The 14,236-nt window shown below is 46.8% G+C and overlaps 2 protein-coding genes across 5 annotated transcripts in view; both read left to right on the forward strand.

The window, feature by feature from the left end:
* Positions 1 to 4,374, forward strand: part of SGMS1 (sphingomyelin synthase 1) — a 110,500-nt gene extending 106,126 nt beyond the window's left edge. For all 4 annotated transcript variants that reach the window (XM_053206822.1, XM_027049926.2, XM_053206820.1 and 1 more), the window contains exons 5-6: positions 1,897 to 2,063; positions 2,746 to 4,374. In XM_053206822.1, the coding sequence (XP_053062797.1) occupies positions 1,897 to 2,063; positions 2,746 to 2,925 (347 nt within the window). In that variant the 3' untranslated portion in view covers positions 2,926 to 4,374. The remainder of the gene's footprint in view (positions 1 to 1,896; positions 2,064 to 2,745) is intronic.
* Positions 4,375 to 4,752: 378 nt separating this feature from the next.
* ASAH2 (N-acylsphingosine amidohydrolase 2) overlaps positions 4,753 to 14,236 on the forward strand; it is a 100,435-nt gene continuing 90,951 nt past the window's right edge. The window contains exon 1 of the mRNA XM_053206814.1: positions 4,753 to 5,566. The gene's annotated coding sequence lies outside the window, so the exon portion shown is untranslated. The remainder of the gene's footprint in view (positions 5,567 to 14,236) is intronic.

The following is a 14,236-nucleotide window of genomic DNA, read 5'->3' on the forward strand; positions in this document are numbered from 1 at the left end:
TTTGGCCCTTTTGCCGGGGGGGGGGGGGGGGGGGGGGCGGGAGCGGAGGGGGTTGTCACAGCCTGGGGAGCGCTCCCTGCTGGTTGTACTGTAAAGGCAGTGAAGTCTTATCCTCAAAGGAAGCACGGCCATGTCGGGAAACTTGGAGGACGCGGCTCACAACCTCTGACTTTGAGTCCTGGTGCCATCCCCACCTGTGTGACGGGGAAAGCCCTTAACCTCTCTGAGTCTTAGCTTCCTCGTCTTTAGAGCGAGACACTGGTAGCCGCTCTATGGCCGAGGGACAGGTTGTAGAAATTAAAATGGGTGTCATGTCCACACTGTAACACGTGCATGAAGAATGAATGGTAGCTGTAGGGTGTATCAATGCAGATTTTCCTGGGGGTGGGGTACGGTGCCCCCCACCCCTGCCCTGACCACTCCATTCAAAGTCACAAACCTCCCTTCCCCTTCTCGGTTTCTGATCCTGCTTCTCCTGTTCAACTTTATTTTTTCATAGCATTTAACACCTTCTAACACAGTGTAAAATCTCCTTCTTTATTATAATTATTTTTTACTGTGTCTCCTCTGTCCCAGAAAGGGATCTCCCCCAACAAAGGCAGGCTCTTTGCCTGTTTTGTTTGCTGATCTCTATACCCAGAGCATTTCCTGTCCCAGGCACATAGTAGATGTTCAATAAATACTGGTTAAACAAATGACTAGTTCTTTTTTTTTTTTTAATTTTTTTTTAATTTCTTTATTTTTGAGAGGCAGAGAGAGACAGAGTGTGAGTGAAGGAGGGGCAGAGAGAAAGGGAGACACAGAATCCGAAGCAGGCTCCAGGCTCTGAGCCGTCAGCACAGAGTGTGATGCAGGGCTTGAACTCACGAACCGTGAGATCATGACCTGAGCTGAAGTCAGACGCTCAACCGACTGAGCCACCCAGGCACTCCCAAATGAGGAGTACTTGTATGCTGTGAGAAGCCAGTGAAAGTCTAACCTTTCTCCCCCTGGGTAGGGAGGACGGATCACGTTCAAGTGACATTTTTGCGTAAAATTTCAGACCCTCTTCAGCCCATTCTTTGAGAATGCAAAGTGGGAAGGCCTGGACAAATAGAGATTATGGTGCTCCCCTCAGGTGGGAGCTTCCAAATCAAGGTACGGACAGGTATTGACCTGACACTACCCTGCCTTTGAATGCACTTGCACCAAAATTCCCAGGCATTTGGATTCTTTCTTATTTTTGTTTGAGAAATGGAATCTGAGACTCTTACAGAGTTTCAGGTCAGTGTTTAGTCACAAAGCTTGGGAAGCAAGTAGGACAGTTGTAGCAATTCTAATTGCCTAGTCCGTGTGTAAGGATCTGTAGACCAAAAAGTATTGATTTTTGTTTGGAGCATTAACCCCAAATTATTTATAAGTAAGTTGAATTAAATGTCAGTGGACAGGCTTTTTTTTTTTTTTTTAATGGAACACGACACATTATCCTCTCAGTTGTCCTTCTCAACTGCCTTTATATGTGAATCAAGCAGTAGCCAAGTATAAATTATAATTGCTAATAAAGTCACTTCATAAGATAAGCTGCTTCCATTCTTTTTTTTTTTTAACACTTGTTTTGACAGAGATAGCGCGCAAGCGGGGGAGGGGCAGAGAGCGAGGGAGACACAGAATCCGAAGCAGGCTCCAGGCTCGGAGCTGTCAGCACAGAGCCCGACGCGGGGCTCGAACTCACAGACCGTGAGATCGTGACCTGAGCCGAAGTCGGATGCTTCACCGACAGAGCCCCCCAGACGCCCCAAGCTGCTTCCATTCTAACCTTGACTACATATAAGCTAAAACCCTTAAATTTGCAGCCCAAACGATCTGTTTTCAGACGGAAAGATCAGAGTAACCGGTGTGAATCGCTCCTCTTTTCAGATTCCCCTCGACGACTGTGGTGGTACCACTGGATTTGCTGGCTCCTCAGCGTGGTTGGGATCTTCTGTATTCTCTTAGCGCATGACCACTACACTGTGGACGTGGTGGTGGCGTATTACATCACCACGAGACTCTTCTGGTGGTACCACACTATGGCCAATCAGCAAGTGAGTTTTCCCCTTGTCTGATTACAGCTTCTCTCAACGCCTGGCCTGGCGGTGCTGGCATGGGGGCGGGGGGACGTGCAGAGAACCCACGGATGTCTTAGGCCTCTCTCCAGGGGGGCTAGGCAACTGGGATTGCGTTGTCTTTCGTGATGCTGAGCCACTTCGCAACAAAAAATGAGCAAGAGATGTGTTAGTACAGTGACGCAGAGATTGCATCCTTCTAGAACAGGTATCACCGTCCCCGTCCCTGACAAATGCCTTCCAAGCTGGGCCCCCCTGCTGTTTGTTTGATTGGCACCCCTCCCCGCTTCTCCTGGCCTGGGCCCCTGAGCGGCTGAACGCTTAACTTCCATCGCAGAAGAGTAACGGAGACACTAACTGGGGCGCGCGCACTTACGGACACGAGATCGAGGAAGCCACGCGTTCTCCGTGCGCTCCCAGAGTTGGAGTTCTTTGCTCTCCCGCTAGGGGGTGGCCTGGTTAGCACACGAGCGCAGAGTGGGGGCGTGCGTGCGAAACTGGGGTACGTGGGTGGACACAAGGCCGTTCCGGGGTCCTTTGTGAATCGTAATTGGGAAAATACATCCACTTAAAGTGGAAGATCGTTAGAAAAGTACATATGTTCGTTTGGGGGCCCATGAATTGCTCTCCCTGACCTGGTTTCCTGTCTTTGTCGTCATAGGTGCTCAAAGAAGCTTCCCAGATGAACCTCCTGGCTAGGGTGTGGTGGTATAGGCCATTTCAGTACTTTGAAAAGAATGTCCAAGGAATCGTACCTCGATCTTACCACTGGCCCTTCCCCTGGCCGGTGGTCCACCTCGGGAGGCAGGTGAAATACAGCCGCTTGGTGAACGACACATAACGGCCGCACCAAGTGGGGGACGAGGACCCTTTCCAAGTGCTGAGAACTACAGTGAGAGCAGACGCCATAAACAGACGATCCCATTATCTTTCAGCAGTTTCCTTGACTTAACCTATTGAGTTACCTGGTCAGCACTGTGATCTTTTTTTCTCTCCAAAGGACCTGCGTGGGACAACAATAAAGAAAACGTAACCTATCATGCACTGCACACATTTCCTGTTCGTGAGTCCGGGGTTCCGCATAAGCTGCATCACCACGTTCCTTTGTATACGATGCAACAGCATAAATGTAAGCTTTTCTATCATCCGTTCTGGTCTTTCCAGTCACATCTGGAAAATAAAGCGTATTATTTTCTTGGGAAAACATACTTTTCATATCTCTTGCCCCAAAGATTGGGCTGTAAGCCATTTTCTAGCAAATGTCTCTATGAAGGTTTCTAAGTACCTGAATGGGGTTCGATTCTGAAATCTTTCTACCTGTTGCACCGCTATTCAAATAAAAAATGACAGACACAGAAAGGTGTGGTAACTTTGGGTTTTGTAAAAAGCAGAGAGAGTGTGTCAAAAAGTGCAAAAAAAAAAAAAAAGATTCTGTTATAAAGTGATTTTCTAAGTATTTCCTAACTTTATTTTTCAAAATGATGTTATGAAAACCAAATTTCAAGATTTTTACATGTCAGAGAGAAGAGAGTTAAAATTAAAAAAAAAAAATGCTTCTTGGGAGAGAAATTTGTCTATGTTTCTAGTGCCTTTCTTGTCTTGATTGTATGGTCAGTAGGCAATCTTAAATGTTTTTATTTAAAATAAAATATTCCATGAAAATATAAATGTAAGTATACACTACTAAATTTTGCATTTATAGCTAAATTAAACCTGAAGACTGCTTATGGTTTTTAAATTGCTATGAATTAACGAATGGGGGAGTTAATTAGAAAATCAGAGCCCTGTTCCCATATTGTGAGCAGGTGGCAATGACATGTACCACTTAAATTATTTTATCATCTGTTTGGTGGTTCGATTTTAACTATACAGTGAAAACAGCCATGCATACTTTGTTTTTAAAAAGAGAGTTTTGAAAATGATCACTTAACTAAAACTTGAAAGCTATAAATTAGTTATCCATACTCTGATGACAATTTTGTTGGTGAACAACAAAACAGAGATCTATTTCTTTAAAATATATTTGTGCAGAAACTGCATGTATCTCTAAGTTTTACTCCTAACAGAAGTATGTTTGGGGAAGTATTCTATTCCATACTTGCCAATGTGGAGAACAAAATAGTTTTTTAAGAATGAAGAAGTATATATATCCATTCTGTATTTTACGTGCAGCAGAATTATCTTCCGTAGGGTTTTTTTTTTTCCTGTGTATTCACAAGGTGATATTTGTATTGTAAAACAATAATGGTGAAGGAAATAAAAAGGCTTTTAAAATTTTGTTTGTTTTAAATATTTGTAAAGTTATTATTATTCCAGAGAGTATACTGATATCTTAACAGCTTACCTAGACCATAAATTAATCAAAATGCACTTTTTAATAAAACCTGATACTTAAAACATAAATGGCTGTTACTCCTGATGTGTTCACATCCTTCCCAGAGGTCGTAAACGAAGTCATTAAAGCAAGGTAAAAACCTGAGTTGTGGGATGTCTTCCCGGAGTTTGAGACAGGGCCTGCGGCAATCATGTTTCTTTCCCCTTGAGATTTCTTAAAATGTGTGAGTGGGGTGTTTTTTTTTTTTGGTTTTTTGTTTTTTTTCAAAAGTACACCAAAAGAATCACACAGGTAAGTTAATTTCAAAATGCAGACAGACCACCTTGCTACAGATGTAAAACTGGGATGGTGTCCCGCCTGGGGCTCCGGCCGTGTGTCTCACTCGGAGGACCAGAATCCTGGGATGGGTTTCTAGCACAGCCTCTCCCGCACTTGGACTCTTGGGCGAGTGTTGCGAATTGAAAGGGAAAGCACCTTGAGTAATGAAAACGCGTCACTGGCACGTGCTAAACATTGGATCTTTCTTCCTAAGTCAAAGCAGTTTTATTAAAAAAAAAAAAAAAAAAGATTATTACAGGTTTGCATACTACATAGGTACTAAGAAATTCATTCACTAATTTCTCTTCATGCCGGACGGCACCGGTTCATGAATGGACATACCGTGTGGCTCCCGGGTCTGAAGATCCCAGGAAGGATAGAGAAACCTTGTGTTGTGCAGAATTGCAGTACACTTGGTGGGGTCTGCCTGAATGAGGACATGTGCTTTTCTGTCCTTTTGTTTGGTAAGACAGTACCTCCTAAGGACAGTAGCTTCTTTACTTGGCTCTCGTATGAGCTGGGCATTCTTTACACGCGCTATCTTGTTAATGGCCACACAGCCACAGGGTTAATGATTACCCCATTTCGTGGGAGGCGACTCAGAGAAGTTGAATAAACCTCCCAAGGTCATGCAGCCGGTAAGTGGTGAAACTCTGATTGGAGTGCAGGTCTCCACCCCTCCTCACCACCCTGCACGCCCCCAAATGCTGTGAGTGTTCGTAAATTCTTCCGCAGGAGTCAGCGGTGGGAGACATCGGTGCCCGTGGCGGTAAGGCCAAGTAGAATGGCTCTTCGTACGGACTGAGTGCCAGGAAATCCACCTCATGAGGTATGAGAGACTAATTTTGCCAGTTTCCTAATTGCTAAATGTTTCATTTGTCTCCCCAGCAAATACCTAAATTGATCAACGTGATAAAGATCTCAGAAACTTTATAAACATCACATAAAACGAGAATACCTCCTTGCTTTAATTTGACTGCCATTGTACAAAAAGTCAACCAGGTGTTGAGGTAACCTTCGGGAAGTAGAATGTGCTACCTGGGGCCCGTGTTACTGATGTCCTTTATTTTTCTCTCGCTTTGGTCTGGAAACTTACTCTGAACAAACCCAGACTTGAAATTGTGCCTGTCAGCGCCTTACGGTTCTTACGTGTCTTCTGGTTCAGGTTACAAGAAAATTAAGCGAGTCCTGCTGGGTCCAGACTCCGGCTCTTAGAGGTCAGAGGTGGGCATGGTCCTCGAGACACAGGCTGAGTGAGGGGACGTTGCCCGAAGCTGGACAAGGGAGGAACAGGATTGGGGCATCGCCCGGCTTACTATTGGTGAAGATACGGAGTGTGGGTTTATCACGCGAGTTAACGCGTGTTGCATGTGTGAGGAGTCCTTCGAGTTCGTGAGGGCTGGCATGGCCCTGGTGTCATCCAGCATCTAGTGACTGAGCAGGTTTAGAAATGCCCTTGAGGATTTGTGACGTATGAATCACGGCATCTGACGTGTACCACCTGGTCCACAGGAATAGTGCTTATCCAGAGGATCCATTAGCCATCAGCACACCGTGGTCGGTGGGTGCAAAGATTAGAGTCTCTCTCGAGGATTCTTGGGGGCAGGTTTGCTAAAGATTTGAAGACAGATCAATGAGATGGGCAGACTCCACGTTTCTCCTAGCTAAAAAAAAGGGGGAGGGGAGGGCGCCTGGGTGGCTCGGTCGGTTGAGCGTCCGACTTCAGCTCAGGTCGTGATCTCACGGTTCGTGGGCTCGAGCCCCGCGTCAAGCTCTGTGCTGACAGCTCAGAGCCTGGAGCCTGCTTCACTGACCTTCCCCACTTGTGCTCTGTCTCTCTCTCTCAAAAATAAACAAAAGCAGGGAGTCCCAATTCAGAGGCTGTACAGCCTCCAGCATCCAGGTTCCTGTGTTGAAGGATGTGTAGGGTGCGGCTTCCGGGGCGGGAATGGCATTCCACGTGAGGATAGGGAAGGTTCTGGCTCCCTGGAGGGGGCCGGCCCAGAGTTTTCTCCCAGCCCTATGGTGGCCTAGAGCCACGTGTGTTTTGACGGTCTCTTGTTGGGCACATAGACGTTAAAATTGCTATGTCTTCTTGGAGATTTGACCCCTTTATCATTATGTCATCTCTCTATTCCTGAGGATATTCTTGTTGTGAAGCGTGCTTTGTCCGAAGTTAAAATAACAACTTCAGCTTTCTTCTGATTAGTGTTAGTATGGTATATATCTTTCTCCACCCCTTTATTTTTAACCTGTCTGGATCTTTTTTTTTTAATTTTTAAATTTTTTTAAATTTACATCCAAATTAGTATATAGTGCAACAATGATTTTAGGAGATTCCTTAGCGCCCCTTCCCCATTTAGCCCATCCCCCCTCCTACAAGCCCTCCCGTAACCCTCAGTTTGTTCTCCATATTTAAGAATCTTCTGTTTTCTCCCCCTCCCTGTTTTTATATTATTTTTGCTTCCCTTCCCTTATGTTCATCTGTTTTGTCTCTTAAAGTCCTCGTATGAGTGAAGTCATAGGATTTTTGTCTTTCTCTGACTAATTTCACTTAGCGTAATACCCTCCAGTTCCATCCACGTAGTTGCACATGGCAAGATTTCATTCTTTTTGATGCCGAGTAATACTCCATTATATATATATATATATATATATATATATATATATATATATATACCACAATTTCTTTATCGTTTCATCCATTGATGGACATTTGGGCCCTTTCCGTACTTTGCCTATTGTCGATAGTGCTGCTATAAACATGGGGCGCATGTGTCCCTTCGAAACAGTGCACCTGTATCCCGTGGAGAAATGCCTAGTTGTGCATTTGCTGGGTCGTAGGGTAGTTGTATTTTTAGTTTTCTGAGGAACCTCCATACTGTTTTCCAGAGTGGTTGCACCAGCTTGCATTCCCACCAACAATGCAAAAGAGATCCTCTCTCTCCGCATCCTCGCCAACATCCGTTGTTGCCTGAGTTGTTAATGTGAGCCATTCTGACAGGTGCCAGGTGGTATCTCCTTGTGGTTTTGATTTGTATTTCCCTGATGATGAATGATGTGGAGCATTTTATCATGTGTCGGTTGGCCATCTGGATATCTTCTTTGGAGAAGTGTCTATTCATATCTTTTGCCCATGTCTTCACTGGGTTATTTGTTTTTTGGGTGTTGAGTTTGATAAGTTCTTTGTAGATTTTGGATACTAACCCTTTATCTGATATGTTGTTTGCAAATCTCTTCTCCCATTCTGTCGGTTGCGTTTTAGTTTTGCTGGTTGTTTCCTTCACTGTGCAGAAGCTTTTTATTTTGATGAGGTCCCAGTAGTTCATTTTTGCTTTTGTTTCCCTTGTCTGGATCTTTATATTTAAAGTAGGTTTCTTATAGACAGAATATATAAACAGAAAAACAGCATCTTGTTTTTCACCTATTCTGACAATCTCTTGTCTTTTTATTGATGTATTTAGACCTTTCACATTTAAAGTACGGTTAACCTTTGAACCACACAGGTTTGAGCTAAGCAGGTCCACTTACACATGGATTTTTTTTTCAGTAAATACAGTACTGTAAATGTATTTTCTTTTTTTTTTTAATTTTTTTTTTAACGTTTATTTTTGAGACAGAGAGAGACACAGCATGAACGGGGGAGGGGCAGAGAGAGGGAGACACAGAATCGGAAGCAGGCTCCAGGCTCTGAGCCATCAGCCCAGAGCCCAACGCGGGGCTCAAACTCGCGGACCGCGAGATCGTGACCTGAGCTGAAGTCAGACGCTTAACCGACTGAGCCACCCAGGCGCCCCTGTAAAAGTATTTTCTGATTTTCTTAATATTTTACTTTTTCTAGCTTCATTTTTTTTTAAGTTTATTTATTTTGAGAGAGAGAGAGAGAGAGGTAGAGGGAGAGAATCCCAAGCAGGCTCTGCACTGCCAATGCAGAGCCCGATGCGGGACTCAAAGTCACAAACTGTAAGATCATGACCTGAGCTGAAACCAAGAGTCAGATGGCCAACTGACTGAGCCACCCAGGGGCCCTTCTCCAGCTTCATTCCAGGAATGCACTATATAGAATACAAAATACGTGTTAATCAATTGTTTATGTTAGTGATGGGGCTTCTGGTCACCATTTGGCTGTTAGCCGATAAGTTTTGGGGGAATCAAAATGTATATGTGGACTGTTGACCCCTCTCCCTCCCCCTACCAGCAGTTCATCTAAGTTTCCATATAAGTGTTCCTTCTAATTTATGGCTTCAGCAGCTTCTGCTCCATGTAAGCAGATCTCAGCTGTGACTCTGGATGCACCTGTCTCTCCAGGTTCGGGCATGGTGGTTGGACCCATTGACCCCAATCCTGTGATGGCTCCAAGAAAAGTTGTTTTTCAGTTTGTCCGGCCTTTTCTAGTTGTAAGGATAGGAATGGTGACCAGACTCCCAAGCTTTTTCCGTCTTAAACATGAAACCAGAAGCCCTTGGTGACCCAGCTTTTGTAGTCAGATAAATTTGGGAGTTAGTGACTAAGCCGTTATCTCTAGAGTGCCCTTAATGTCTGGACATACAAATCTGTGTCCTAACAACAAATGAAGAACTAAAACTAAAATGGCTGGTAGAGTCCACTGTCATGACTTCCAACTCTGCGCACGTGAGCTGTCCAGAAGAACGTGAAGATAATTAACGCTGGACTGGGGAACAGAGGGCATACGTGCAGGTGGGCTTAAATGTGAGCTTACCCGCCAGAGCCTTTGATGCGCCCTCCCACAGATGACCTAGGATGCAGCCGGGCGCTAGAGCAAAGCCCAAACTCCAGAGTAGCCTGAATGACTCTCCCTCTCTTTCTTTAGACTGCTCTAGTTGTTAGTTGTCCGACTTCTGTGGCATATCCCGGGCTGGTCCCTGGGAAACAACTGCCAAGGATGTTGGTTAGTAACAAGTATGGCTGCTTATGAGGAACCTCAGAACATTAAGAGAAAATGGGTGCCAACAGTCCAGAATGCTTGGTCCATTTATGTCCAAGTGTTTACAGTATGTTCTGTTGGGTTGGTCAATTTCTTCTCTCTCTCTCTCTCTCTGGCTTGGACCAAGATAAGTTCCAAATTAGTTTAACTTGGTTACTCAAAGCCTTTTTCAGCGTGAGTAGGAAATACAGGAAGTGGTATTCTTATAGCTGTCCCAGTCCATATTGTACCAAGAACCTCAACCAGAATATCGTCCTTACTTTTATTTCACACCAAGGGCTTTGTCCGACCCCTCTCTCACGAGTTGGAGTCTAAAATGCGGTCGCGCTTGGGAGATGCAGTGTGTCATGTTCAAACACAAACCAAGGGCAGCTCCTGAAAGAACGTGAATCATTTAGGCCAGCACTACAGGTTACGTGTGTCGTGGTGTAATGTGGGGCAATGATGAGGCACACGTACCAGTTCTGTGCTCAGTAAACAACCCCTGGCATTATAGAGAGGGAAATGAGAGAGAGAGATGGAAATGGGTCCCCTGGGAGCCAAGGAAGAAGTCCCAGTCAATGGAAAGACCGGCCCCAGCCAGGGAGAGAGCTGGACGACATACTGAACCAAAGGTAGACTCAGTCTTTATCGGGACTTCTGGGTTCATTATCAGTAGACAGAAGCCATGTATGTCTTGGGTCTTGCTGGACCATCCTGAGCATCTGATGCGTGTGCACAATGGTGACTGGGTTACAGGCCGACTCTGACAGAGCGGGACACAGTTATCTCGGATGAGGAGCGAGGGTCACCATGAAACAGAAACGTGTATCTCCATGATTTACTGGTGCTTGGGATCTGCTCCCCTGGCCAGCTCTGTTATCACTTGGAGGAACTGGGATGGTTTTAATTGCTTCCTGCTAGTAGTTATCAGCACGGGAGAAGCGGAAAGGGGGTTTCAGCCAAAGCACTCTGTCTTTCGTGCTCTGTCTTTTTAATAAAGACCTTGTGCACAGAATCGGGTTTTCCACGGGGGACGCGTAGCAATGCTCCTCGATATTTTAGGATGTTTTGGGGGGCGGGTACCTCACTTGGGGAGAAAGCGTGATCTGTGAAAATAAACGTTTGTTTGGAAGGCTTCTCTGAAGTCATCGGCTTTGGGTTTCAAGAGGCCACAATCCAGTCGTTGCCAGGCTTACGGAAAGCGTGTTCGTTGCTAGTCCCCGGGGTCACGGGAGCCTTCTGACCCCTGGCTGCGTTGGGCTGTGGCGGTGGCCCCCGGCAGGGGTAAGAGCTGAGAATGCTGTGTTTGCAGCAGAAGCTTCCTTGACGCAGCAGGAGCGTCACAGCCGCTTCAGCGAGCCCCGCAGGCTCTGTGCACACCAGAGGCGGCCGGACGGATCTGCAGGCGTATGCTGGGCTTCTCCGCAGGCTCCGGGGGCGAGCACATAAAGCAAAGCTTGAAGAGGAGCTGTGCACACATCTGCCCGGGAAGTGTCGCCGGCCCCGGACGTGGGAGCACATTCCTGTGCTCACCAGCGGACACCAGATGACCCCAGGGCTTGAGCTCTGCCCTGCAGCTCGCCCTGGCCTCTCCAAACCCTGGGGCCCAATGGCTGATGCTGAGGTTTCCCCTGGGGCTCCGGGTTCCTGAGCAGAGGGATCGAAGCAGGGAACGCGGCCAGAAGGCCCTGTTCCCTGTTTTTGCGCAATCCTCGGTACCAGCAAGAAAGGGCTGCGGGGCTGCGGCGGGGGGGGGGGAGGGAGGGTGGCAGAGAAATGGCAATACGGTACTTCCTTCGGGAGGGAAAATGTCAATGCATTCAGCACACATAACCCCCACATACTATTAACATTCGCCAAGTGTGAATTCAAACAAAAGTCACCAAAACTAGATGGGAAGGGATCTGAAATGTCACTTGCACACATGCCGCACTTGGAAAGCTGTGACAAATTGGCTTCCTGTGGATCCGGGCCGTCAAAACTGGCTTGGGACGTTCAGGGTCTGATCATCAATTAAAATCAGCAAACACAGCGGATTTGCACAAGCCCTGGGAAATCCATTTCCTTCTTGGGAATGAAGAGGGCCCCGGTCCAGCTCTTTTTCATCTGACAAAAAATGAGGAATTGCTGGCCATCTCCCTACCGCTAAAGGAGGTCAGAGCAGGAAAGGCAGGCGGGCTCACTGGAGAGACCCGCTGGTTTCTCACTCCCTCTGCCCAGTCTGCCCAGGAAGGCAGGAAAAGCTCTGGCGGGACCAGAGCCGCTGGGGGCGGGGCCAGAGCTGCTGGGGGCGGGGCCTGGAGGGCAGGTGAGCCTTGGGTCCACAGAACACAGACTCCTCTGTTTCCCAAACGGTCGTTCCCTCGCTCGGGGTGGCGAGTGAGATCTCAGGGGTCACACTCACACAAACACACACGTATGCAAATTTAGCATTCCCATCAGCGTATTTCAAGCCGTAACAAATATTTTATTACGGAAAGTTTTTAAGTCTACGCTAACTTCGTAAGAATCCCACAGTGAGAAACCCAGCTAGGCACCGGCTGGCTTCTACCGTTATTTTCTTAACTTGCTGTATCACCTATCAATCCATTTGCCTGTCTCTCTATGGGTCTTATCCATTACCCTGATTTTCTGAATGCATTTCAAAGTAAGTTGCAGACACGTCTCCCTAAATACTTCAGCGTCCGTGTTCACTAAAATTCAAAACTTGTTCCCAGGTTTTGTTTGTTGCTGTTGTGGTGGTGGTAAAATGTATAGGCGAAGAAATACATAAATCTTAAGTGTATATTTGCTGTTTTGACAAATGCATGCACCTATGTTATGCAAACACCTATCGTGACAGAGACGATTACTGTGGCCTTTCTGCCTCTTCCCCGTCAATCTTGGCCAGCCCCCCACCCCACCATGACTCCCAGAGGCAAACACCTACCGTACCTACCCTGATTTTCCACCACACACCTCGCCCCACCGTGTGTGTGTGTACTCTTTGCATCTGTGTACTTCATTCTGTGTAATGTGTTTGCAGTCATACATGTTGCCGTGCATGTGGATAATCCCTTCCTTTTTATCAGTGACAAGTATTCCACTGAATAAATGGACAGCAGCGTGTTTATCCACCCCCCTCTGGATTGATACCTGGACAGTTTCAAAGTTGTGCCTGTTATGAATAAAGCAGCTTACAATATTCTTGTATACGTTTTCCTTGTGTGTGTGCATGTATTTAGGTCTGTATGTTTTCATCTCTCGTAGGTAAATACTACCCAGGTGTGGGATTGCTGGGTCAGAAAGTAGACGTATGTTGATTTTCTAAGAAATGGGGGCGCCTGGGTGGCTCAGTCGGTTGAGCACCCGACTTTGGCTCAGGTCATGATCTCACGGTTTGTGGGTTCGAGCCCTGTGTCAGGCTCTGTGCTGACAGCTCAGAGCCTGGAGCCCACTTCAGATTCTGCGTCTCCCTCTCTTTCTGCCTCTCTCTCCATCTCTGTCTCTCCCAAAAGTAAGTAAACGTTAAAAAAAATTTTAATTTTAATTTTACAAGGACCAAACCTATAAGCCACATGTCCTTGAATTATTTTAGTGTTTCAGCAGTATTAGCTGTGTTTTCCCACCTATTCAGATTCTTTCCAGTGAATCTTTGTCAACAGTTTCTTTTAAATACAAATCAATACATTCCAAAAAAAAAAAAAAAAAAAAACCTTTAAAAAATAAATAATAGAAGGGAACAACAGGAAAATGACCAGACTTGCTCCTAGGAAATTTTTTTCCTTCTGTGAGTTCATAGGGTTCCTTATTATAAAAGTCCGTCCGAATCAGAGGTTCTTTTAGAAAAATTTGGGGAGTAAAAATCTTTTTATAAACTCTACCGAAGGATGACATACGTACAGAAAAGTGCATACAGAATCAGCTTCGCAAACCGTACACATCCGCGTCGCAGGCCTCCGGCTGGAGAAGCAGCAAGGCCCGCGCCAGGGCGGCCCCGGGAGATGGGCCACATCGGGCATGATGAAACTTACAAGTGCAAAGACAAGTGGAGGCCCCGCCGAGCTCACCGGGGCATCCCACCGAACACTTAAGGGATGCCCCCGCAACAGTGAAGGCAGACTCCCCCATTAGAGGCCCTACTGTCCTCTCCCGGGGCTGTTTCGACCCCACACCTCCTCCGGCACCACTCCGGCCGCGTGGATTTCTCCTCTATAGTCTCTCTCCCAACGCCGCGCGGCTTGCACCTGTCATTCTGCAAGCAGAAGCCGTCGCTTTAGTTAAAACTCATCACCGAGTCTCCCTCCGAGCATCCTGGGGGCACGGGGGGGGGGGGTGGCTGGGGGAGCCCCACGGAATAGAGCAGCCCCGGCCTCCGCTGGGCTGGCTGAAACGCGAGAGGCCAGGAGACAAGCTGCGTCACTCCGGACGTGGGGCTACTTGCGCCTGCTGCGGACGGTGTGCGTGAATCAGAGTAACGGCAGCTACGCGCTGGGGCTGTTCTGGGGCCGGAAGGGGAAGGGCTTGCAGGCAGGAAGGGGGCTCGAGTTCCGGGGGGGCACGGGATAAGGCCTTCCCGGTTTCCGCCCTGAG

Source organism: Acinonyx jubatus, chromosome D2 (genome assembly GCF_027475565.1).
Source record: "Acinonyx jubatus isolate Ajub_Pintada_27869175 chromosome D2, VMU_Ajub_asm_v1.0, whole genome shotgun sequence".
In the NCBI taxonomy this organism is placed as follows: Eukaryota; Metazoa; Chordata; class Mammalia; order Carnivora; family Felidae; genus Acinonyx; species Acinonyx jubatus.